The following is a 20,898-nucleotide window of genomic DNA, read 5'->3' as shown; positions in this document are numbered from 1 at the left end:
TCATCAATAAATGTGTATTGGAATTAAATTTACAATTCTTAGAAACTGAAATCTGATTTCATGTATTAAAACATCATTTGGGGGACTTCCCTAGTGGTCCAGTGGCTAAGACTCCACGCTCCCAATGCAGGGGCCCCAGGTTTGATCCCTGGTCAGGGAACTCTATAGATCCCACAAGCTGCAACTTAGAGTTTGCATGCCGCAACTAAAGATCCCATATGTGGCAAAGAAGATCCCACGTGCCACAACTAAGACCCAGCGCAGCCAAATAAATAAATTAATTTAAAAAAAAAAAGTAAGATTAAAATAAATAAATAAATAAATAAAACATCATTTGGTGTATGAGATACATCACATTAAGTACCTCAAGTTACTATTCTATTTCATGATTATCTCTATCACTGCTATTATTAGTAGCTTAAGCTTATACGATTATTATATATGGTTATATATATGACATATATATATGATTTCATTCCATAGAAAAAAAATTATTAAAATAAATTGCATACCTGCTTCAGATTCCCACTTAAAGCTGCATAAATTGCTCTCTCATATCTATTAAAAAGCTCCTGAAATACAATGAATATAAATAAAATTGAACTGTTTTTCTTAGTATGTCAACTTTTTTCATAATCTGGAAATCTGTAGTGTCTTCTAAAATTAACTTATTTACTCACCTGACAGTTTCTAAACTTTAGTAAAAGATCTAGTTGGGGAATAAGAAGGAAGGACCCCTTAGTTTGATATAGCCAATGCTGAAATCTTCCTGGAAAGTCAAATATCTAAATTTCAAATACAGAGTGAAAGCAAATTCAAATCTAATGGATGCTTTGATTATTTATTACAGTCAAATTTTATTCCAGATAGAATCTGTATAGGTGTTTTCCCCTATTAAGTTTCTAAATACCTAATACTACCTGATACTGACCTAAGAACAACATCCAAACAAGGCACACTTGGAGCCTGTCACGCATCCGTTTGCATCAAATTCCTAAGTAGAATTAATTATATTCATCAAATTATCCCATTTTACTTCTGGATTCTATTAATGACATTTCCTGTTTTCTCATCATCCAAACAAGAGACTTCACAGACTCTCACTATACAACTGAGTCCTCCTCTGCGTTATTTCCAGTTTCTGGTCCTGACCATTTTTGTTCCCTTCTTTTCTACTCTCCATATTAACCCAGGGCAGGCCCTTATTACTTAGTGTCTGAATAACTCTGACAGGCTCCTAACTAGTTTCTCAGTCTTTAATTCGTTCAATTTTAAGCCTATTTTCCACTGCCATGCTAATCTTCTTAAAGCACTGCTGTCATGTGCCCTCAAGGTTTTGATGGCTCACCACTATCTATGGTACAAAGTTCCCATTCCTTAGAGCAGCACTTGAGGACCACCACTGCTGGCTCCTAATTTACCTTTTTCAATCATCTTCCCATTACAGTCAGTTCTGCTACAATGCTTGTTTTGAAAATGTGAATTTGTTCCAATGCAACTGATATATCAAGGAACGATTTGAACGTAATATAAACTTCCCATTTCCTTATGCACAATTTTGTGCACAAGAAACATTAGCTGAATACAGAAAATAACACCTAACTGAACCAAGCCACTTGGAAATACACAAAACTGACACTCCTCAAACATCTACCAGCTCCCTGAGCTCTCCAGGTGTATGATAAGCTAAATCCATCCACATCAACTGTTACAATTTTGTTTCATTTCAGATAACCTCCTTCTATCACTTCTCAATAACTCACAAGCTGCAACCCTCTGACACATCATTCCACAAGCAAACTCCAGTTCTTTTTCAAGGTAAACTGCCATATTTATTGCAGCATTTATGTGTTTATTTAACAGTGTGACACTGTGCTGTTTTTATTAAGTTTTTAACTTTTTATGTGTCACTGGTGGTTTTTGAGTACTGTGCTCTTAATTCCATTTTCCCTAAAAGCCCTGTGGATTTTCTGCACAATTTGTCATGCGGTAGTGATTTTCAGGAATGCGTAGGTGGTGTCATGACAGAACTGACTGTATTTCCTCTTGTGAGCCTTCTGCTCCAACCTGCTAAACCTACCTTCCCTTGAGTTTTCCCAACCTAGGCATCCTACTTAGAATTCCTTCCTCTGCTTTTCATGCCCAACAACTCAAATCCTAGTAATTTTTAAAAGATCGATTCAATTCTCTCTCTTTGGAAGCCAGCCCAGTGCTTAATCTGTGACTTCATTTGCTACATTTTTTTGTATTTTTGCCTTATTTCAGTGCTTAATTCTTAGTACTCAGTGTGTCTGAATAACTCTGATTCGTAAAGCCTGCCCTGTTCTTCAATTTGATTGGAAGTTCTTCGAAAACAGGAACTTTAGTCTTAAACTACTCTCAACATTTCATAGCATCTTCAGCAGGCCTTCAGTGAATTAAGAGTAAAAATCAGTATCAGTAAATATTTTATTATATCTTACATCTTCTGCCATTCTCCAACAACTTATTTTCCAAATGCATCTATATGGATTCCCTTCAACATGTTCTAATTCTGTTCCTATAAAACAGTAAAAGAAATAAAGTTTATAGTTTAAAATGAGATCTCCTAATTTCAACAATTTCTAAAAACAAAAGCTATACTTCACAAAATTGCCATTTAGAGCTAAATATATCCCCAACTCTCAGAATAAAATCAATTAAAATACCTCCGTTAACATTGGGGTCATGATAGAGCTTCCAGCCTTCAAGTGTTGCAGCTCTCCATGCCTGACCACAGCGTTTGCAGAGTCGTTGTGCCTTCAGAAACAAGAAAGAGCGGTTGGTCATATAACCAATGCAGTACTGAAGAAGGACTTGTGCCTTAGAGAAAAGTACAAGCAATTTATGAGGATTAGATAACTTATGGCATAGATGTCACAAAGAATGGTGTAGACAATCAGTAATGGCGTTTCACTTTAGCCATATGCATGTCTTTCTGTGGTCTCTGCCCGCCTGCCTGCCTGCCTTCCTTCCTTCCTTCCTCCCTCTCTCCCTCCCTCCCTCCATGTGGTCCCTCCGTCCCTCCCTCCATCCCTTCCTTCCTTCCTTCCTTCCTTTCTTTCTTTCCCTAATAGTCCCTTTGCTCTTTGATTCTGGGCTTACCACTAGGTGTCCATGGTGCCCACAGGCATGTAATTCTGCTAGAGACAAATGGGCTAAAGAGGCTGATGACCCCTGATTTATTTAAAAGTATTACAAAAACACTGTTAGTCTCTATAATGACAGGGTGCTATTGCTCATTCAGCCCATAAAGATGATATTTCTTCATGTTAAATGTGACCAATCAGATGAGCTTGACATACCAGTGAGACAGAAACATGTTTGTTGGTCCATCATCTCTTTAGGAACCATCTCTCCCCATTTAGTTCATATGGTTTGAGTAGGTCATATGATTCCATCTCTGAACTCAAGGATTAGGCATGTGATCTAACAAGAATCACTCCCAGGACTCTTGCCGGAGATGTTGGGAAAGAGAGACACTCCTTTTGCTGGGGTTGCTAGCTTGCAGGAGGATGTAAGGCTGGAGCTGCTGGTGGCCATCACTGACACAAATGGCTTCTTGAGAATGAAGCCACAGAGAGGAGTGTCAAGAGCCTGGGAGATACAGTATCCTAATGACATCTTCTAAGTCCCTGAATCTTGCTTTTACAACCAGATATAACCTTCTATACTTCTCTGTTCCATGAGACAATCAATCCCCCACCTGTAAGTAATTTGAGTTGGGCTTCTGTCATTTGAACCTACAGAATCTGATTAATACAACCAGTTAAGGGACTTCCCTAGTGGTCCAATGGTGAAGACTCCACACTCACAATGCAGGGGGCCCAGGTTTGATCCCTGGTTAGGGAACTAGATCCCACATGCTGCAACTAAGAGCCCACATGCCGCGACTAAAAGATCTCACACGCCACGACGAAGATCCCGCATGCCGTGACTAAGACCCGGCACAGCCAAATAAATAAAAATAAATAAATAAATATTTAAAAAAAAATTGAACCAGTTAAAAAGTATCATACCCAAAACATCATTTTGGATTTATGACTTTTAAAAATTATGAAAGCTATGTAGCAACATGGAAAAATATTTTTAAAATATTTGATATGCTATCTAAAAAAGGCAGGACAAAATCTGAATGCAAAACCTTAAAAACATTTTTCTAAGTGAAATTAGCCAGACACAAAAGAACAAATATTGTATGATTCCACTTACATGAAATAACTAGAATAGGCAAATGCATAGAGACAGAAAGTAGATTAGGTTACCAAATGCTGAGAGAAAGGGGAAATGGGGAATTACTGCATAATGGTTAGGGAGTTTCTGCTTGGGGTGATGAAAAAGTTTTAGAAACATAGTGGTGATGGTTTCGCAACACTGTGAATGTAATTAACGTCACTGAAATTTACACTTGAAACTGGTTAAAATGACAAATTTTGTTATATATCTTTTATCACAATGAAAAAATCAATACTGTAAGATACCAAAACTATTGACTTATTCACTTTAAATGGGTCAATTGTATGGTGTTTGAGTTGTATCTCAATAAAGATGTCAAAAAAAAAAAACTCTGGAAGTATACTACGTTTACAATTACATTAAAAAGATGTACGAAAGAAAAAGGTTTGTAAGTAAATTTTACAACCCCACTATCTGTGATTATGTAAAGGTAGTGGGACCTTGAGAGTTTTTATTTTTCAAGGCTTTCAATAATGTGATTTTATTTTTGTTTTTAAAAATACATCCTTGTTTGCCATTGTGATTCCTAGTATCCTGCACATCACCTGGCAGAGTGGCTGGGACTCAAATATTTTCTGAACAAATGAGTACGTGTTACTTCTTTTCTTTCTTTCTTTCCTTTTTTTTTTTGGGCCGCGCCACCCACGTGGCTTGCAGGATCTTAGTTCCCCAGTCAGAGACTGAACCCAAACCCTCGGCAGTGAAAGCTCGGAGTCCTAACCACTGGACCGCCAGGGAATTCCCCTTCTTTCCTTAATTAAAAAATAAGAATGATGTTTAATAATCCAACACTTACTACTATAAAAATTACTTAATATATGCTAGTGGTTTGTAACACAGAAGAACAAACAACTCTTTGAGCTAACATATTTCTATCTAAAGAACATCGCCAAGAGTACAGCAAAACAGGTACAACATAATATCTGAAGCATGAAGCTCCTATGCATCAGACTACCTCATCTAAAAAGTCCACAAAGCCATCCAGTAAGCTGTCTAATCACATACTTCACATCTTACACACAAGACCTTAACTATCACAAAGGAGGTTACTTTTTTTTTTTAAATGTATTTATTTATTTGTTTTTATTTTTGGCTGTGTTGGGTCTTTGTTCTGTGCGCGGGCTTTCTCTAGTTGCAGCGAGTGGTGCGCAGGCTTCTCACTGTCGTGGCTTCTCTTGTTGCAGAGCACGGGCTCTAGAGCGCAGGCTCAGTAGTTGTGGCACACGGGCTTAGTTGCTCCGTGGCATGTGGGAATCTTCCCGGGCCAGGGATCGAACCCATGTCCCCTGCATTGGCAGGCAGATTCCCACCCACTGCACCACCAGGGAAGCCCAGGAGGTTACATTTTAAAGAGGTGTTAAAAGGAAGAAATTTGAGGGGATCATAGTCTTCAAATGCTAGACAGTGTCAACTAGAAGAGCAATTAGGGTCAGACTTATTCTTAACTCTTAAAAATCCAAACTAGAAATAGGGGCTTCCCTAGTGGCGCAGTGGTTAGGAATCTGCCAACCAATGAAGGCGACACAGGTTCGAGCCCTGGTCCAGGAAGATCCCCCATGCCACAGAGCAACTAAGCCCATACACCACAACTACTGAGCCCGTGCGCCTAGAGCCCGTGCTCCACAACAAGAGAAGCCACCGTAATGAGAAGCCCGCGCACCGCAATGAAGAGTAGCCCCCACTCACCGCAACTAGAGAAAGCCCACGTGCAGCAATGAAGACCCAACGCAGCCATAAATAAATGTACTAAAAAAAAAAAAAAAAAAGTCTTCACTGAATTTGTTAAAAAAAAAAAAATCCAAACTAGAAATAATGGGGCTATGCCTAGGGTATGCAGTACACTAATGGGAAGGCAAAGTTTGACTTCTTACAAAGAATTTTCTACCAGAGTTGTGTAAAATGAAGTGTACTGCTTTCTGAAGTAATGTGTTCTTTATCACCAGAAATGTTGGAACGGGAGTTAGATCCAGAAATACTGTGAAAAAGATTACTGCATTGAGGAGGCACTCTCAGTGGTCACAAAGATCCTTTCCAACTTACAGTCTGTGACTTTTTGATATTGGACAAGCAGGGTATACATCATTTACCTCTTCTGTCATTCCAGCACGAATCAGAGTGAAAAGATATTTAAGTAATCTGACTTCATCTTCTCTATCCAGATCATCAAGGGGCATCTTCTGTCTTATGGGAGCATCAGGGTCCTACAAAAATTAATTAATTAATTAAATCATCAACTATAAATTCTTTATATGCACATACAATTTAAACATCATCAAGAGATGATAAATGTCTCCTGAATTACATACTGAAATAAATTCACTGAATTTAGTTAAGTAACAAAGGGAATGAAAGTGTCACAAGTGTCCCAAATAGCCACATAGCTGTCTGCTGCCCATTCAAAACAGACTCTGTTGGCCCACAAAGGTGCATACTTCAGTCACGCAAGCTGGAAACAGCCCTAGTCCAGCCCAGCAGCTCCAGAAATTCTACTCATAATTCAAGCTGACTGGAGCTTTACCCTGTTGTAGCAACTACATGGCCCAGTTAATCCTAAACAGAATGAGGCCTAGATGGAGAATGAGCAGAGGAGAAACTGCAGGAATCACAATGCATTCTGTGACTAGAAGGTGCTTAGCTGGTTCTTTCTGAGAACATATGACAAGAGAGCCCAGTATGGGACTAATGCTACACAAAGCACACCAACACCCAACAAAAGAAATTTTAAAACAGATTTCTAATAAATACCTCCACCCTCAGTTATTCCTACCAACTACCTTTCACAAATAAAAAGAAATGTGCCTTTGAACACTGGGGATAACATAGTGTCCTCACTTTTGCGGCAAAGAGCACACATGATCTACGTCAGCGGTCCCCAACCTTTTTGGCACCAGGGACCGGTTTCGTGGAAGACAATTTTTCCACAGACGGCAGGGGGGGTGGGGAGGGGAGCTGGTTCAGGCAGTAATGGGAGCGATGGGGAGCGGCAGATGTAACTTCGCTTACTCGCCTGCCGCTCACCTCCTGTTGTGTGGCCCGCTTCCTAACAGGCTGCGGACCGGGGGTTGGGGACCCCTGATCTACATGATGAATTTGAGATGAAAAGCTACCTTAATGTGACTTTAAAAGAGGAGTAATTCTTATTCCAAATGTTACTGAGTAATATCATTATCAATTCAAAAACTGGAAGGCATAATAGGTCAATTGGCTAGTTTCACAAATATTTTGCAGACAGATATAATCATTCAATTATGGAACATGGTTTCTTTCTGGCAAAAGGAAATCACCACTTTCCAGATGTTAAGGGTAAATGATTTTTAGTTGCTTGCTACAGGGGTAATTTTGCTACAATTTATTACAAGAACTTTCAGTAGTTTCCAAATAATTTTCATCAAAACACACTTTTGTTACCAAATGGAATTTTACCTATTTTTTCGACTGCTACTTACTTCTCTCACTCTTCACTATAAACATTTAATTCACATGCCTCCACCTATCACAAAGCTCTGTTCCTTCATTTCTACAATAATTAGACTCCCGTTCTTTTCAAATCCACTGTTACTCCTATAACTCATATCCTAGAATGACCCTTCTAACCTCAAGCTAATTCACAAAGCTTTATTTTTTTCCCCTGCTTTCTATATAAAAGAGCTTTCATAGGTCACCACCTTACAGCTGCAGAGTCAAACCTTGCTATAAAGTCAAAATTAATTTGTTTTAATGCTGGCAAATCAAGAACACTTTCTATACTTTCTTTTACAATTTACAATCTATAGGCCACAGATGGGTTCAAATATATGCCATCAAATTCAAACGCAACTTAGTACTTTTTAGAGTTAAATAGTATATGCAGCCCTTCAGGAAACTAAAACAATGATCCAAGAAAATAAAAATTCTCAGCCTTTAGGAATAAAAATCACTTAACTTTGAAGGCAACTTCCATTTCAAAGAACACTTACCAATTCAGTGACAAGAGGACGGACACTTCCTATGTAAGAAGAGAGTTGCCGCTGTTTCAAGGTATGCAGAGTATTTTCCCTGAAAGAATAAGTACAACTTTTTTTTAAACGAGGAATTTTAATAGGTCTACTTAAAAAAGTCAAGTCAAGGAAAGAAAGAGAGCACAAACTCAGAAAAAACATGCAAAACGCTAATATAAAAGGGCATTTTAGCTCAGATGACTAATGATGTTGAGCACTTTTTCATGCCTTATTGGCCATTCACCTATCTGCTTTTGTGAGGAATCTGCTCAAATCTTTGTCCTTTTTATCCAGCTGTCTTCTTGCTACTGAGTTGTAGTTCTTTATGAACTACAGGTTCTTTATGTTTCTTCCAGTCCGCGGATTGCCACCAATTCCTTTTCTCAATGATGTCTTTTAATGAGGTTTTAATTTCGATGAAGTCAAATCAATCTCTTTCTCCTGATTACTGCTTTCTGTGACAATCGCTTATGCTCCAAGTCACAAAAATGTCCTCTTATGTTTTCCTCTAAGAGCTTTACAGTTTTAGCTTTTACATTGGGGATTATGATCCATCTTGAATTAACTGTTGGGTACAGTGTGAGGGAGGTATCAAGGTTAATCTTTGTTCACATAGATATGCAGTTTTTTCCTGCATGGTTTGTTCAAAAGACATTCCTTTCCCCACTGGATTGCTTTGATGCCTCATTAAAAACCAAATGACCACAGAAGTGTGGCTCTGTTTTAGGATTCTCTATTCTCTTCTATTGATTGGCAAGAAAAGGAGACTAACTCATAAAAAACTTGTAAAAACCTTAACAGGACATATTAACTTAAAAATTTTTTTTTTCTGAAAATGAAAATTTCTCTTTCTCTCAGAAAAACCACAACTAACCAAGATTTAAGATTTAAAAAAAAAAAATTGGGCTTCCATGGTGGCGCAGTGGTTAAGAATTTGCCTGCCAATGCAGGGGACACGGGTTCGAGCCCTGGTCTGGGAAGATCCCACATGCCGCGGAGCAACTAAGCCCGTGAGCCACAACTACTGAGCCTGCGCGTCTGGAGCCTGTGCTCCCAACAAGAGAGGCCGCGACAGTGAGAGGACCCCGCACCGCGATGAAGAGTGGCCCCCGCTCACCGCAACTGGAGAAAGCCCTCGCACAGAAACGAAGACCCAACACAGCCAAAAATAAATAAATAAATAAATTAATTAATTAAAAAAAAAATTTGGTAGCACTAATTTCCTTGTTAAGCAGAGGAAAAAAAATTGATTTATAGACTTGATACATATATAATGTTACTGAATTCAAAGGCAAACTGAACTTTTTCTTTAAGTCTTGAAATAAACTGTCCCTTTAACCTAGGGGTGCTTGCTTTCTGGTTTCAAGGTCTTACAATAATTTAGAAGCACTGAAGGATGCAGGGAAAAGAAATTAAAAAACAAAAACAAAACCACATACAAGTAGCTAGAAACATGGGAGAATTGTCTTCTTGATAATCAAATTATGATTATTAAGAAAATATGGCAAAGTGATTGTTTGAAAACTTGAATCAGACCATGTCATTCTTTTATTCTCAAGGCTTCCCATCACACTTAGAATAAAGTCCCAAACCCTTACCTTGGCTACCTGTAAAAGTCCTATATAAGCTGGCTCTCTTCAATCTCATTTCCTACCATTCTTTTCTTTGCTGTGTTCACACTGGCCTCCTTGTGCAAATGCTTTACCTTCTTAGAGTCTCTGTAGTTCCTGTTCTTGCCCTGAACACTTGTCCCTCAAATTTTTGCATGTCTGGCCTCCTTTATTTCTTAAAAACCTCTTATTCTTATTACCTGTTACTTCCTTAGAGAGGCCTTCCCTGGTCACCTCTTCTACTTAAAGTAACTCCCATTACCATTGTCTATCCATCAACTCTGATTCTTTTTTTTCTTTCAAAGCTCTTAGCACCCAATAGGATATATATTTATTTGCTGTCTAACTCTCCTATACAATTATAAATTCCACAAAGGCAGGGTTTTTATCTGTTTTGCTCACAGACTGAGTTCAGTAAGAACTGAATAAATATTTGTTGAAAGATGAATAAACAAAACCAACATTAAATGACTTCAACAATAAAAGTTTAGTGACTTACCAATATACTGACTTTGCATAAAACTCAATATTATCCGAAAAATCTCCAATCTCATCTTTGGCAATGCTCTCCAACCAATCTACCACCAGCTAGGAAAGGGGGGGAAAAGGAGTATTAACTATAAAATCTGTAAGTATTTTATTTGAAGTAGTATTACTCCTACCATTAATTTTTTAAAAAAGGGTTTCTAATTCAAAAATACCAAGTAACAATTTTTTCTATCACTGTTTTTACTTTTTAAAGATGTATAAATATTATGGTAAAAGATATTTTCTATAGGAATAATAGTTTTTAACAGGCTATTCCTGGAAATGGTGGGGCTATTATTTGAAAACAAAAAACAAGGTTCTTACTTCTTTTTAATTATAAATTAAAAGATCAAAAAGAAAAAAATTAAGAAAAAAGTTTGACTTAAAAAACTTCATTTCTTTTATGTCATTTACCTTTCTCCATATTTCACCAAAAAAAATGTAAAAATTCTAGTCATACCTGACTTTGTCGGACAAGTGAATCTCTCTGAAATAATGCTTCCACAACTGCTTTTTCACTGGCATTAAGAACCTATTAAAAAAAAAAAAATGGTGGAAAGAAAGAAAAGAAGATCCTCAAGAACATTATTTCAACAGAAAGGTAAGAGAATCTGAAATAAGTATATTTAACCACCCATAACCATTTTAACATAGCAAATCTGTACATTCACCTTTGAAAAAATTTTATAAGTAAGTTTCAAACTGCTAGATCAATGTGCAGCTGCTCTTACTTGATATTTTAATTCTTGGTTATGCTTAACATTTTTAAGTTCTATTTCCCCAGAGATGTTGTTTTCGGGAAAAATAAAACACAAAACAAAATGAAGCAAATCATAATAAAGGGTAGGATGCAGTCATGGGGCATATTAGGAAACTAACATTTAAAAACTTTAGGACTTCCCTGGTGGCGCAGTGGTTAAGAATCCGCCTGCCAACGCAGTGGACATGGGTTCAAACCCTGGTCTGGGAAGATCCCACATGCCGCAGAGCAACTAAGCTCGTGTGCCACAACTATTGAGCCTGTGCTCTAGAACCCGCAAGCCACAACTACTGAGCCCACGTGCCACGACTACTGAAGCCCACACGCCTAGAGCCCGTGCTCCACAACAAAAGAAGCCACCGCAATGAGGAGCCCGCGCACGGCAATGAAGAGTGGCCCCCACTCGTCGCAACTAGAGAAAGACTGCACGCAGCAACGAAGACCCAACGCAACCAAAAATAAATTAATTAATTAATTAGAAAAACCAAAAACAAGGTAAATTCCTTCCAACTGGCAAAATCAAATGATTGATGGCAGAGTAAACATCTTCACACACTGTGAGAGTGTAAACTAGTACATTTCATTAGGAAGGCAACATGACAAACTCTATCAAACTTTGTCCCAACAATTCACTTCCAGAAATATAGGAAATACTCAAATATGTAGGTAAGTGTGAAGAATGTTCATTGCATTATTGATAACTATAGCAAAAATACTGGAAACAAATATGTCCAGCAGAATGTCTGAAAAAAATTATGGCACATTTATACTTTGGCATACTATGAAAAAATAAGGTAAACGTATACAAATTGACATGAAAAAAACTAAGAAATATTGATGAATAATAAAAAATTCTCAGTATAAGGTATAAATGAAATCATACTATATGGTAAAAAAGAAAAAAACACCAAACCAACCCCCCTCCCCCAAAAACTACGTGTATGTATAGAGCAGGGAGACTAGATGAAGCTATTGCCATAATTCCTGCAAAAAATGATGAAGGCTTTGGCTTAAGTGGTGGCAACAGGAACAGAGATGAGAGGTCAGAGTCGGAACAGAAGAGCTAGAGTGAGCAAGATCTGATGATGGACTAAATTTTGAGATGAGGCAGAGAGCAGGGTCTAAACCCTGGCTACTCAGAGTGTGGTTTACAGACCAACAGCATCAGCACCACCTGCGAGCCTCTTAAAAATGCAGAACCTTAGGCCCCTCCCCAGACCTACTGAACCACAATCTGCATTTTAACAAGAGCCCCAGGTGACTCATGTGCACAGTAAAGTTTGAGAAGTGCTGGCTTAGGGAACACTTGGGTTCCTTGGAAAGTTGGCTATGGTGCCATCCACTGAAGGACCAAAGTGGGTTTGACTTTTGACAGGTTGGAGTTACAGTGCTTGAAAATTATTTTGCTTTAAAAGAAAGAAATACAGTTGACCCTTGAACAATGCAAGGGTTAGGGCACCGATCCTCCTTAGTCAAAAATCCAAATGTAACTTTACAGTTGGCTCTCTGTACTGCTCATTCCTCTGTAACTGAGGTTCTGTACCTGAGGATTCAACCAACTGCAGATCATGTAGTACTGCAGTATGTATTTAGTGAAAAAAATCTGTGTGTTAAGTGGACCCACACAGTTCAAACCCGTGTTGTTCAAACGTTAACTGTAGAAGGTGCTGACTTTTGAAGGGGGGCAACGTGGCTGAGTTCCCCTGGGTCTGCTGGGAGGAAAAGAAAAATATGGAAAGACCGTTTACAGAATGAGACAGAGCCTGGGGACTCATTCCCTTCAGGCTATATCTTCTCTCTGCTTGGAGTCTCTAGGAGAGAACAAAATACATTCTAGCGCTGCAGAGAAGTTTGCACAATTTAACAACTTGACTAATACCTTTACTAGGACCCAAGTCACTGAATCCTGCAACACTTCACCCAGACTGCATTAAAAAAAGGCTTCTGCTGAATGGCCTGAGGGATAACTCCCTCAAATTTCCTAGGAGGTCAATGTTTGATTTCGAGGATAATGAGGCATAGCCTTCATTGTCTTGGAGGATCCTTTGTCTGAAGGAAGGCATCTCTAGAACACTGTGGTTGACCTTCCCAAGGTTCAACTAAACATTTCAAAATGACATTCTCAACTTGATCTTCAAAAAAACCTCCACAAAACTGTGTGTGTATATATGTATAAAGATGCAGAGAAAAATGTCTGGTAGAATACGTACTAAATTGTTAGAACAGTGAGAGGGATAAAAGAGAACTTTAAACTTTTACTCTATAATGTAGATCAATTTTGATTATTGTATCTTTTATTTACTTGTAAAATTTTTAAAATGAAGAAACTCTAGATGGAGGGTCAAAAATCAAATTCTACTACTAAAAATATTTGAATTTTTAAGCATTTATAAAGGAAAAAATTTAATATAAAACTTACAGTAATTACAAACATACTTTCGTCTTCTAATGCAGACTGTATTCTGTCTCTGGGGAAAAATAACACAAAATGAAAAAGCCTTATTTCACATGAGTAAATGAAATCACCTTTTTAAGCTAGATACATGCAGAAACCTGCATTCCATCCACTGTAAACAAATGAGTTTCCAATTAACTTAGCCAACATGTTTTTAAAAGCAAAAATCAAGTAGTAAATGCCTTCTGAATCTAATACTGACATCTGAACAAAAATGATATTTACTGAAGATACAAACTGCAAAGTCTTTAATGGCTACCCGCTAAAGCATACACTTAACTTTTCAATATGTTTTCACAGGGCCAAAATGAAAAAATATAATTTTCTCTCAAGATTTTCTCATTAAGATGAGAAAGTAACAGAATGAGAGCCAAAACCAAGGAGCATCTGAGAGAAGAAAAATTTGGTTAACTTCTCTCAAACTTCCACATTACATAAAGTGTATCTGTCAGTTCTTTTTCTTAATCTATCCTCTTCTAAATATTGCCATATTTTTAGCACTTTCCTTAAATCTTTACACGTATCCAATTTTTGGTAGCTACCGGCTTTATGATTAATATTCCCCTTTCCTCGTTAACTCACTTCTGACAACTAAGGCATTAGAAATGGTAGGTATCACAAAATGGCAGAACCTATTTCCAAACACATCTTACTCTAACTTCCAAGTTAATCTGCCAGTTTATTTCTCTTTGAAGTCCTATACAACTTTACCTATACAAAGAAGCCAGCAGCCTCCACGTGACCATCTCCTGTTGAAGAAGCCAGAGCATACTGGCTGTTTTTGAAAACTTTTGAAGTCCAGGTGTTGCTCGGCTCACTATTTTACTCAGTATATTCACCTGAATTAAAAATACAAATGTAATACGGTTTTCTATAATTTTGAGTCACAACTTTGTATTCTTCAAGTACATAGTGCTAAAACTAGTTATATATATTTTATATATGTACCTATTTATATTATAAATTTTTCCTGTCTATTGTCTTTTTTAAATTGAGTGTTAATATAACAGTCCCACTAGAAATGGCCTTAATTTGAAGTAAGGTGTGTTTATGTGGGTATATATGTAAAAGTTTAACAGACTCTAGAGTTCAGATTCAACAATAACAGCCATGAGTACGTTTTTCTCCTTGTACATCAACCCAGCAGATAAGCTAAATCTAACCTACACCCAACAAAATCATAACATGAACCAACAGAGCAGCAATGAAAATTAAAAGTAAGGTATCTTCAAATTTTATCTGAAAAATTTATACCATATAAAAAAATCAAGAAAAATATTTTCCTAAGACTGGTACCAAAACATTGTCGTTTCTAACCAAACCTTAACCAAAATCCCTCCTTGCTGTAAAACAGTAGTTCTTAACCATTTGAGGACTTTTTGTGGAAGTCTAATGAAAGATATGGATGTTCCTCACAGAAACACACACCAAATTATTTAATAGGAGGTTTAAGGACCCAGGGTAAAAGAAACCTTTCTCAAAGGTTATGAATATTACCTCCTTATCAAGGGCAATTAAGAGACAGGATTGGTCTCATTCAGAAAATGAAGAATCACTACCAAAACAACAGGTTTCCCCACCCTTTAAAAAGTATTCACAAAGTAATGTTACTTCTGTCTTAAGGCCAGTGTTTAATAAAAGTATTATCTGTATTTCTCATTCCTTTAATAAATTCTCTATTGGAATCCTAACTCCAGTGATTCACTAGATGATTATTATCGCTTTTGTTATTTAATGAAGCTACTGCTTTTATAATGGAACAATTCAGAAATTGGTTATTGAACTAATATTAAATGCTCAAAAAATGTTGGCTATTACTATTATTTCAATTATTCTTGAATGCAATACTTTCTTGAAGTCCTTTCCTTTCCTTTAAAAGAGACTTAATTTTTTGAGCAGTTTTAGGTTCACAGCAAAACTAAGTAGGAAGTACAGCGAGTTCCCATTACTTTCTGCCCCCAAATACACACAACCTAACCCCCCACTATCAATATCCAGTACCAGAGTGGTACGTTTGTTACAGTCACTGAAGCTACATTGACATGTCATTACTACTGAAAGTCCATAGTTTACACAAGGGTTCACTCTTGGTGTTGTACATTCTATGGGTTTTGACAAATGTATAATGACATGTATCCCTCATAATAATATCACACAGAATAATGTCACTCCCCTAAAAATCCACTGTGCTCCACTTTCCATCCTTACCGCCCTTTGAACCCTGGCAACTGCTAATCTTTTTATTCTCTTTAAGTTTTCCCTTTTCCAGAGTATCGTATAGTTGCAATCACACCATATGTAGCCTTTGCATATTGGCTTCTTTCACTTAGTGATATGCATTTCGGGTTAATCCTCATCTCTTTATGGCTTGATAGCCCATTACTTTTAAGGGCTGTATAATATTCCACTGTCTGGATGAACCACAGTTGATTTACCCATTCACTTACTGAAGGCATCTTGATTGCTTCCAAATTTAGGCTATTATGAATAAAGCTGCTATAAACATCTATGTGCAGGCTTTTGTGTGGACATATATTTTAAACTCTTTTGGGTAAATACCAAAGAGTATGAATGTTAGATTATATGGTAAGAGTATGTTTAGTTTTGTAAGAAACTGAGACACTGTCTTTCAAAGTGGCTGTACCATTTTCCATTCCCACCAGCAATGAATGAGAATTCTTGTTCTACACCCTGGCCAGCATTTGGTTTTGTTAGTGTTTTGGATTTTGGTCATTCTAACAGGTGTATAGTGGCATCTTGTTGTTTTAATTTGCTATTCCCTAATGATACATGATGTGTTTTTTTAAATTTTTATTTTATATTGGAGTATAGTTGATTTACAATGCTGTGTTGACATATGATGTTAAGCATCTTTTCCCATACTTATTTGCCAGCTGTAGATCTTCTCTGGTAATGTGTCTGTTTACATGTTTTGTCCATTTCTCAGTTAGATTGTTTATTTTCTTACTGTTGAGTTTTAAGTTCTTTGTATATTTTGGGTCTTCCTTTTTCAAAGATGCAGAATCCTTTTGTCCTTAAAAGAAATATTATACGGACTCTCAAAGCGTAAAAAGCAGAGCTGCTCTGGCTGACCTCCTAGCCATGCCACACTTGTCACTACACCCCAAGACATCCTCCTTAAATTTGGCATAGAAATTCACAAGTTGATGCTGTTCAAAAAAAACTTAAGAGTACTGAAGTCTGACCAGCAATGCAGTGAAATTAACTTACCTGACTAATACAAATGTTTTCATATTCTTCCACAAGGTCAAAAACTGTAGTTGAAGAGTGCTTCAAAAAAGACTGCAGGAAATCAGAAAACATACTCATGGATGCTAGAACACAATAAAAAGAAAAGAAACAGAAAGAGTTAAATGACATACTTCTAGGTAATTCTGTTTGTTTTAAAAACTTAAAAACATAGCTACAGATCCTTTTTTTTTAACTGCTGTATTTTTTAAAATATATAATTGTGGTAAAATACAGATAACAAAATTTACCATTTTAACCATTTTTAAGCGTACAGTTCAGTAGCAGTAAGTACATACACAGTGCTGTGTTACCATCACCACCATGGGACCACAGAACTCTGCATTTTGCAAAACTAAACTCAGGATAGCCAAGGCAATCCTGAGAAAAAACAAAGCAGAAGGCATCACACTTCCTGATTTCAAACTACACTACAAAGCTATAGTATTCAAAACAGTACTGGCATAAAAATAGACACATAAACCAATGGAAAAGAATGGAGAGTCCAGAAATAAACTCCCACATATATGGTCAATTAATATTTGACAAGGGAGCCAAGAATGCTGAATGGGGAAAGGATAGTTTCTTTAATAAATGGTGCTGGAAAAACTGGATAACTGCATGCAGAAAAACAAACTCAGACCCCTATCTTAGACCACTCACAAACATGAACTTGAAATGAATTAAAAACTTAAGTAAGACCTGAAACTGTAAAATTCCTAGAAAAAAAATGTAGGGAAAAAGTTCCTTGACACTGGTCTTGGCAATACTTTTTGGATATGACACCAAAAGCACAAGCAATAAAAGCAAAAAATCAACAAGTGGGACTATATCAAACTAAAAGGCTCTATACAACTAAACAAACAATCAACAAAATGAAATGGCAACCTATGGAATGAGAGAAAATATTTGCAAACTATATATCTGATAAGAAGTTAACCTCCAAAATATATAAAGAATTCATAAAATTCAAAAACAAACAATCTGATTTAAAAATGGGCAGAGGAACTGAACAGACATTCCTCCAAAGACATATAAATGGCCAACAGGTACCTGAAAAGATGCTCTACATCGCTAATCATCAGGGAAATACAAATCAAAACTACAATGAGATATCACCTCACATCTGTTAGAATGGCTATCATCAATAACACAAGAAATAACAAGTGTTGGTGAAGATGTGGAGAAAAGGGAACCTTTGTGCACTATTGATGATAATGTAAACTGGTTCAGCCACTATGGAAAACAGTATGGAGGTTCCTCAAAAAATTAAAAATAGAACTACCATATGATCCAGCAATACCACTTCCGGGTATATATTCAAAGGAAATGAAAACAGGCTTTCAAAAAGGTATCTGTACTTCCACACTTACTGCAGCATTATTCATAATAGCGAAGACAGGGAAAAAACCCAAGTGTCCATCACCGGATAAATGGATAAAGAAGTGGTATATATATACAACAGAATATTATTCAGCCATGAGAAAGAAAGCAATCCTGCTATTTGTGACAGGATAGACCCTGGATAGACCCTGAAGGCATTAAGTAAGATAAATCTGACAGAGACAAATACTGTACTATATCACTCATGAGGAATCTAAAAAAGCCAAACTCATAGAAACAGAGAGTGGAATGGTGGTTTCCAGGGGCTAGAGGGTGGGGGAATTGAGAGATGTTGGTTAAAGGGTACAAATTTGCAGTTAGAAGATGAGTAAATTCTGGAAATCTAATGCACAGCATTGACTATAATCAATAAATCTGTATCACATAGTTGAAAGTTGCTAGGAGACTAGATCTTAAATATTCTCACCACAGAAATGATAATTATGTGATGTGAAAGTATGATGGAGGTGTTAGCTAACACTAATAATATGCAAGTGTATCAAAGCAATATGTTGTACACCTTAAACTTACAGAATGTTACGTCAATTATACCTCAAAAAAAAAAAAGAAAAAAAAAATCCTAAAACTATAACCCATTCTCCCCTTTCCTTAGACCCTGGCAACCATTATTCTACTTTCTATGTCTATGAGTTTGACTACTCTAGGTGCCTCACATATGTGGAATCATACAGTATTTGTCCCTATGCCACTGGTTTATTTCATTTAGCATAATGTCCTCAAAGTACATTCATGTTGTAGCATGTGTCTGAATTATATGCCACTGTAAGTATATACCACATTTTGTTTAACCTTCATCCATCAATGGACATTTGGGTTGCTTCTACCTTTTAGCCATTATGAATAATGGGGCTATAAACGAGGGAACACAAATCTCTTTAAAATCCTGTTTTCACTTCTTTTGGGTATACACCCAGAGGTAGAATTGCTAAATCATATGGTAACTCTATTTTTAATTTTTTGAGGAACCACCACTGTTTACCATTTCACATTCCCACCAACAATGTACAAGAGCTCCAATTTCTCCACATCCGTGCCAACATTTGTTATTTTCTGTTTGTTTGGGGTTTTTCTGTTTTTGTGGGTTTTTTTGACAGTAGCCATCCTAATGGGTTCAGGTGGTGTCTCGTGGTTTTGATTTGCTTTTCCTTAATGCAAATTATTACTTAATAATGCAACATTACTGATGTTGAGCAAATTTTCATGTGCTTATTGGCTACTTTTATATCTTCTTTGGAGAAATGTCTAAAAGTCCTCTGTCCATTTTCAGTTGAGTTGTTTTGTTTTCTGTTATTGTTGAGTTGTAGGAGTTCTTTCTACATACTGAATATTAATCTCTTATGAGATATATGATTTGCAAATATATTCTCCCACTCTGTGGGTTTCCTTTTCACTCTATTGTTCTTTTGACACATATTTTGATGTAGTCCAATTTATTTTGTCTTTTGTTACCTACAAGTCTTTTAAGATTCCAAAATGTATTATTCAGTAGTCTGTTGACCATTACTACAAAACCATGAGCCAAATTTTGAAACATCTGAATTGTATTTTAAGTACACCATAACAAAGTAGCTGAGAAAGTTATAATAGATACTAAAATGACATGTTTTACTCAGGGAAAATACATACACTCTACTACAATACTGTATAATATTTAAGGCCTCAGCCATGGTTCATACGAAAAATGAAATATTTTATAGATTAAGTACAAAGTACTTTTGAGTCATTCAATATCTGAGTACTTACAACTGGCAAATACTACAAAGAAGCAGTGGTCACCACAGTGTTAAGAGAAGGGCTCTGGGACTTCCCTGGTGATGCAGTGGTTAAGAATCCACCTGCCAGTGCAGGGGACACAGGTTCGAGCCCTGGTCCGGGAAGATCCCACATGCCGCGGAGCAACTAAGCCCATGCGCCACAACGACTGAGCCTGCACTCTAGAGCCCGCAAGCCACAACTACTGAGCCCACGTGCTGCAACTACTGAAGCCTGCGCGCCTAAAGCCCGTGCTCCACGACGAGAAGCCACCGCAATGAGAAGCCCGCGTGCTGCAACAAAGAGTAGCCCCTGCTCGAACTGACCAGAGAAACCTGCACGCAGCAACGAAGACCCAACACAGCCAAAAATAAATAAATAAATAAATAAATTTATCAGGAAAAAAAGAGAGAGAGAGAAGGGCTCTGGAATCAAACTGCTTAGTTTCAAATCCTGGTGCCATCACTTCCTAGCCAGGTGAGCGCAAGCAGGTTACTTAATCTTTTTGAGCCGCAGTTTCATTTCCCTGAAAATGGAAACAGTTACTGTATCTATTCAATGGACCATGAAAGGAGTTAGTGTTCACACAGTGGTTAGCATACTGACTAGCACTCATATATGTTAGCTTATAATGATAAAATGAAGAAGAACCTATGTCATAATGTGCAGGTACAGAGACACTAAAAGCAAATTTTTTTTCCAAAAGGGAATGGTAATAGCCAATGTAAAGTTAGAATAGTCACAGTACTATCTGAAGAAACAGCACTAGCATCCAGGCCAAATAAAACACGTCAACAATGTCAGATAAAAATTAAACCAAAAGAAAAAGAGAAGCTCTTTCAACAGCACAAATATGGAAAGAATAAAAATATTAGAGACTAGTCTAATAACCTAACACGCTACTACTTA

General features: G+C 37.0%; 1 protein-coding gene across 2 annotated transcripts in view; it reads right to left on the bottom strand.

Annotated features, from left to right (window-relative positions):
* The window catches only part of NUP107 (nucleoporin 107), a 42,613-nt gene that overhangs the window by 14,889 nt on the left and 6,826 nt on the right, over positions 1–20,898 (bottom strand). For both annotated transcript variants that reach the window (XM_068561597.1, XM_068561598.1), the window contains exons 6-15: positions 16,816–16,919; positions 14,296–14,423; positions 13,549–13,597; positions 10,830–10,901; positions 10,341–10,429; positions 8,211–8,289; positions 6,342–6,455; positions 2,688–2,778; positions 2,463–2,539; positions 513–572 (exon numbers count right to left, since the gene is read on the bottom strand). In XM_068561597.1, coding sequence (XP_068417698.1) covers positions 513–572; positions 2,463–2,539; positions 2,688–2,778; positions 6,342–6,455; positions 8,211–8,289; positions 10,341–10,429; positions 10,830–10,901; positions 13,549–13,597; positions 14,296–14,423; positions 16,816–16,919 — 863 coding nt within the window. The remainder of the gene's footprint in view (positions 1–512; positions 573–2,462; positions 2,540–2,687; positions 2,779–6,341; positions 6,456–8,210; positions 8,290–10,340; positions 10,430–10,829; positions 10,902–13,548; positions 13,598–14,295; positions 14,424–16,815; positions 16,920–20,898) is intronic.

This window comes from Eschrichtius robustus, chromosome 13, assembly GCF_028021215.1.
Source record: "Eschrichtius robustus isolate mEscRob2 chromosome 13, mEscRob2.pri, whole genome shotgun sequence".
Lineage (NCBI taxonomy): Eukaryota > Metazoa > Chordata > Mammalia > Artiodactyla > Eschrichtiidae > Eschrichtius > Eschrichtius robustus.
This window is presented reverse-complemented; position numbering and strand designations above follow the sequence as displayed.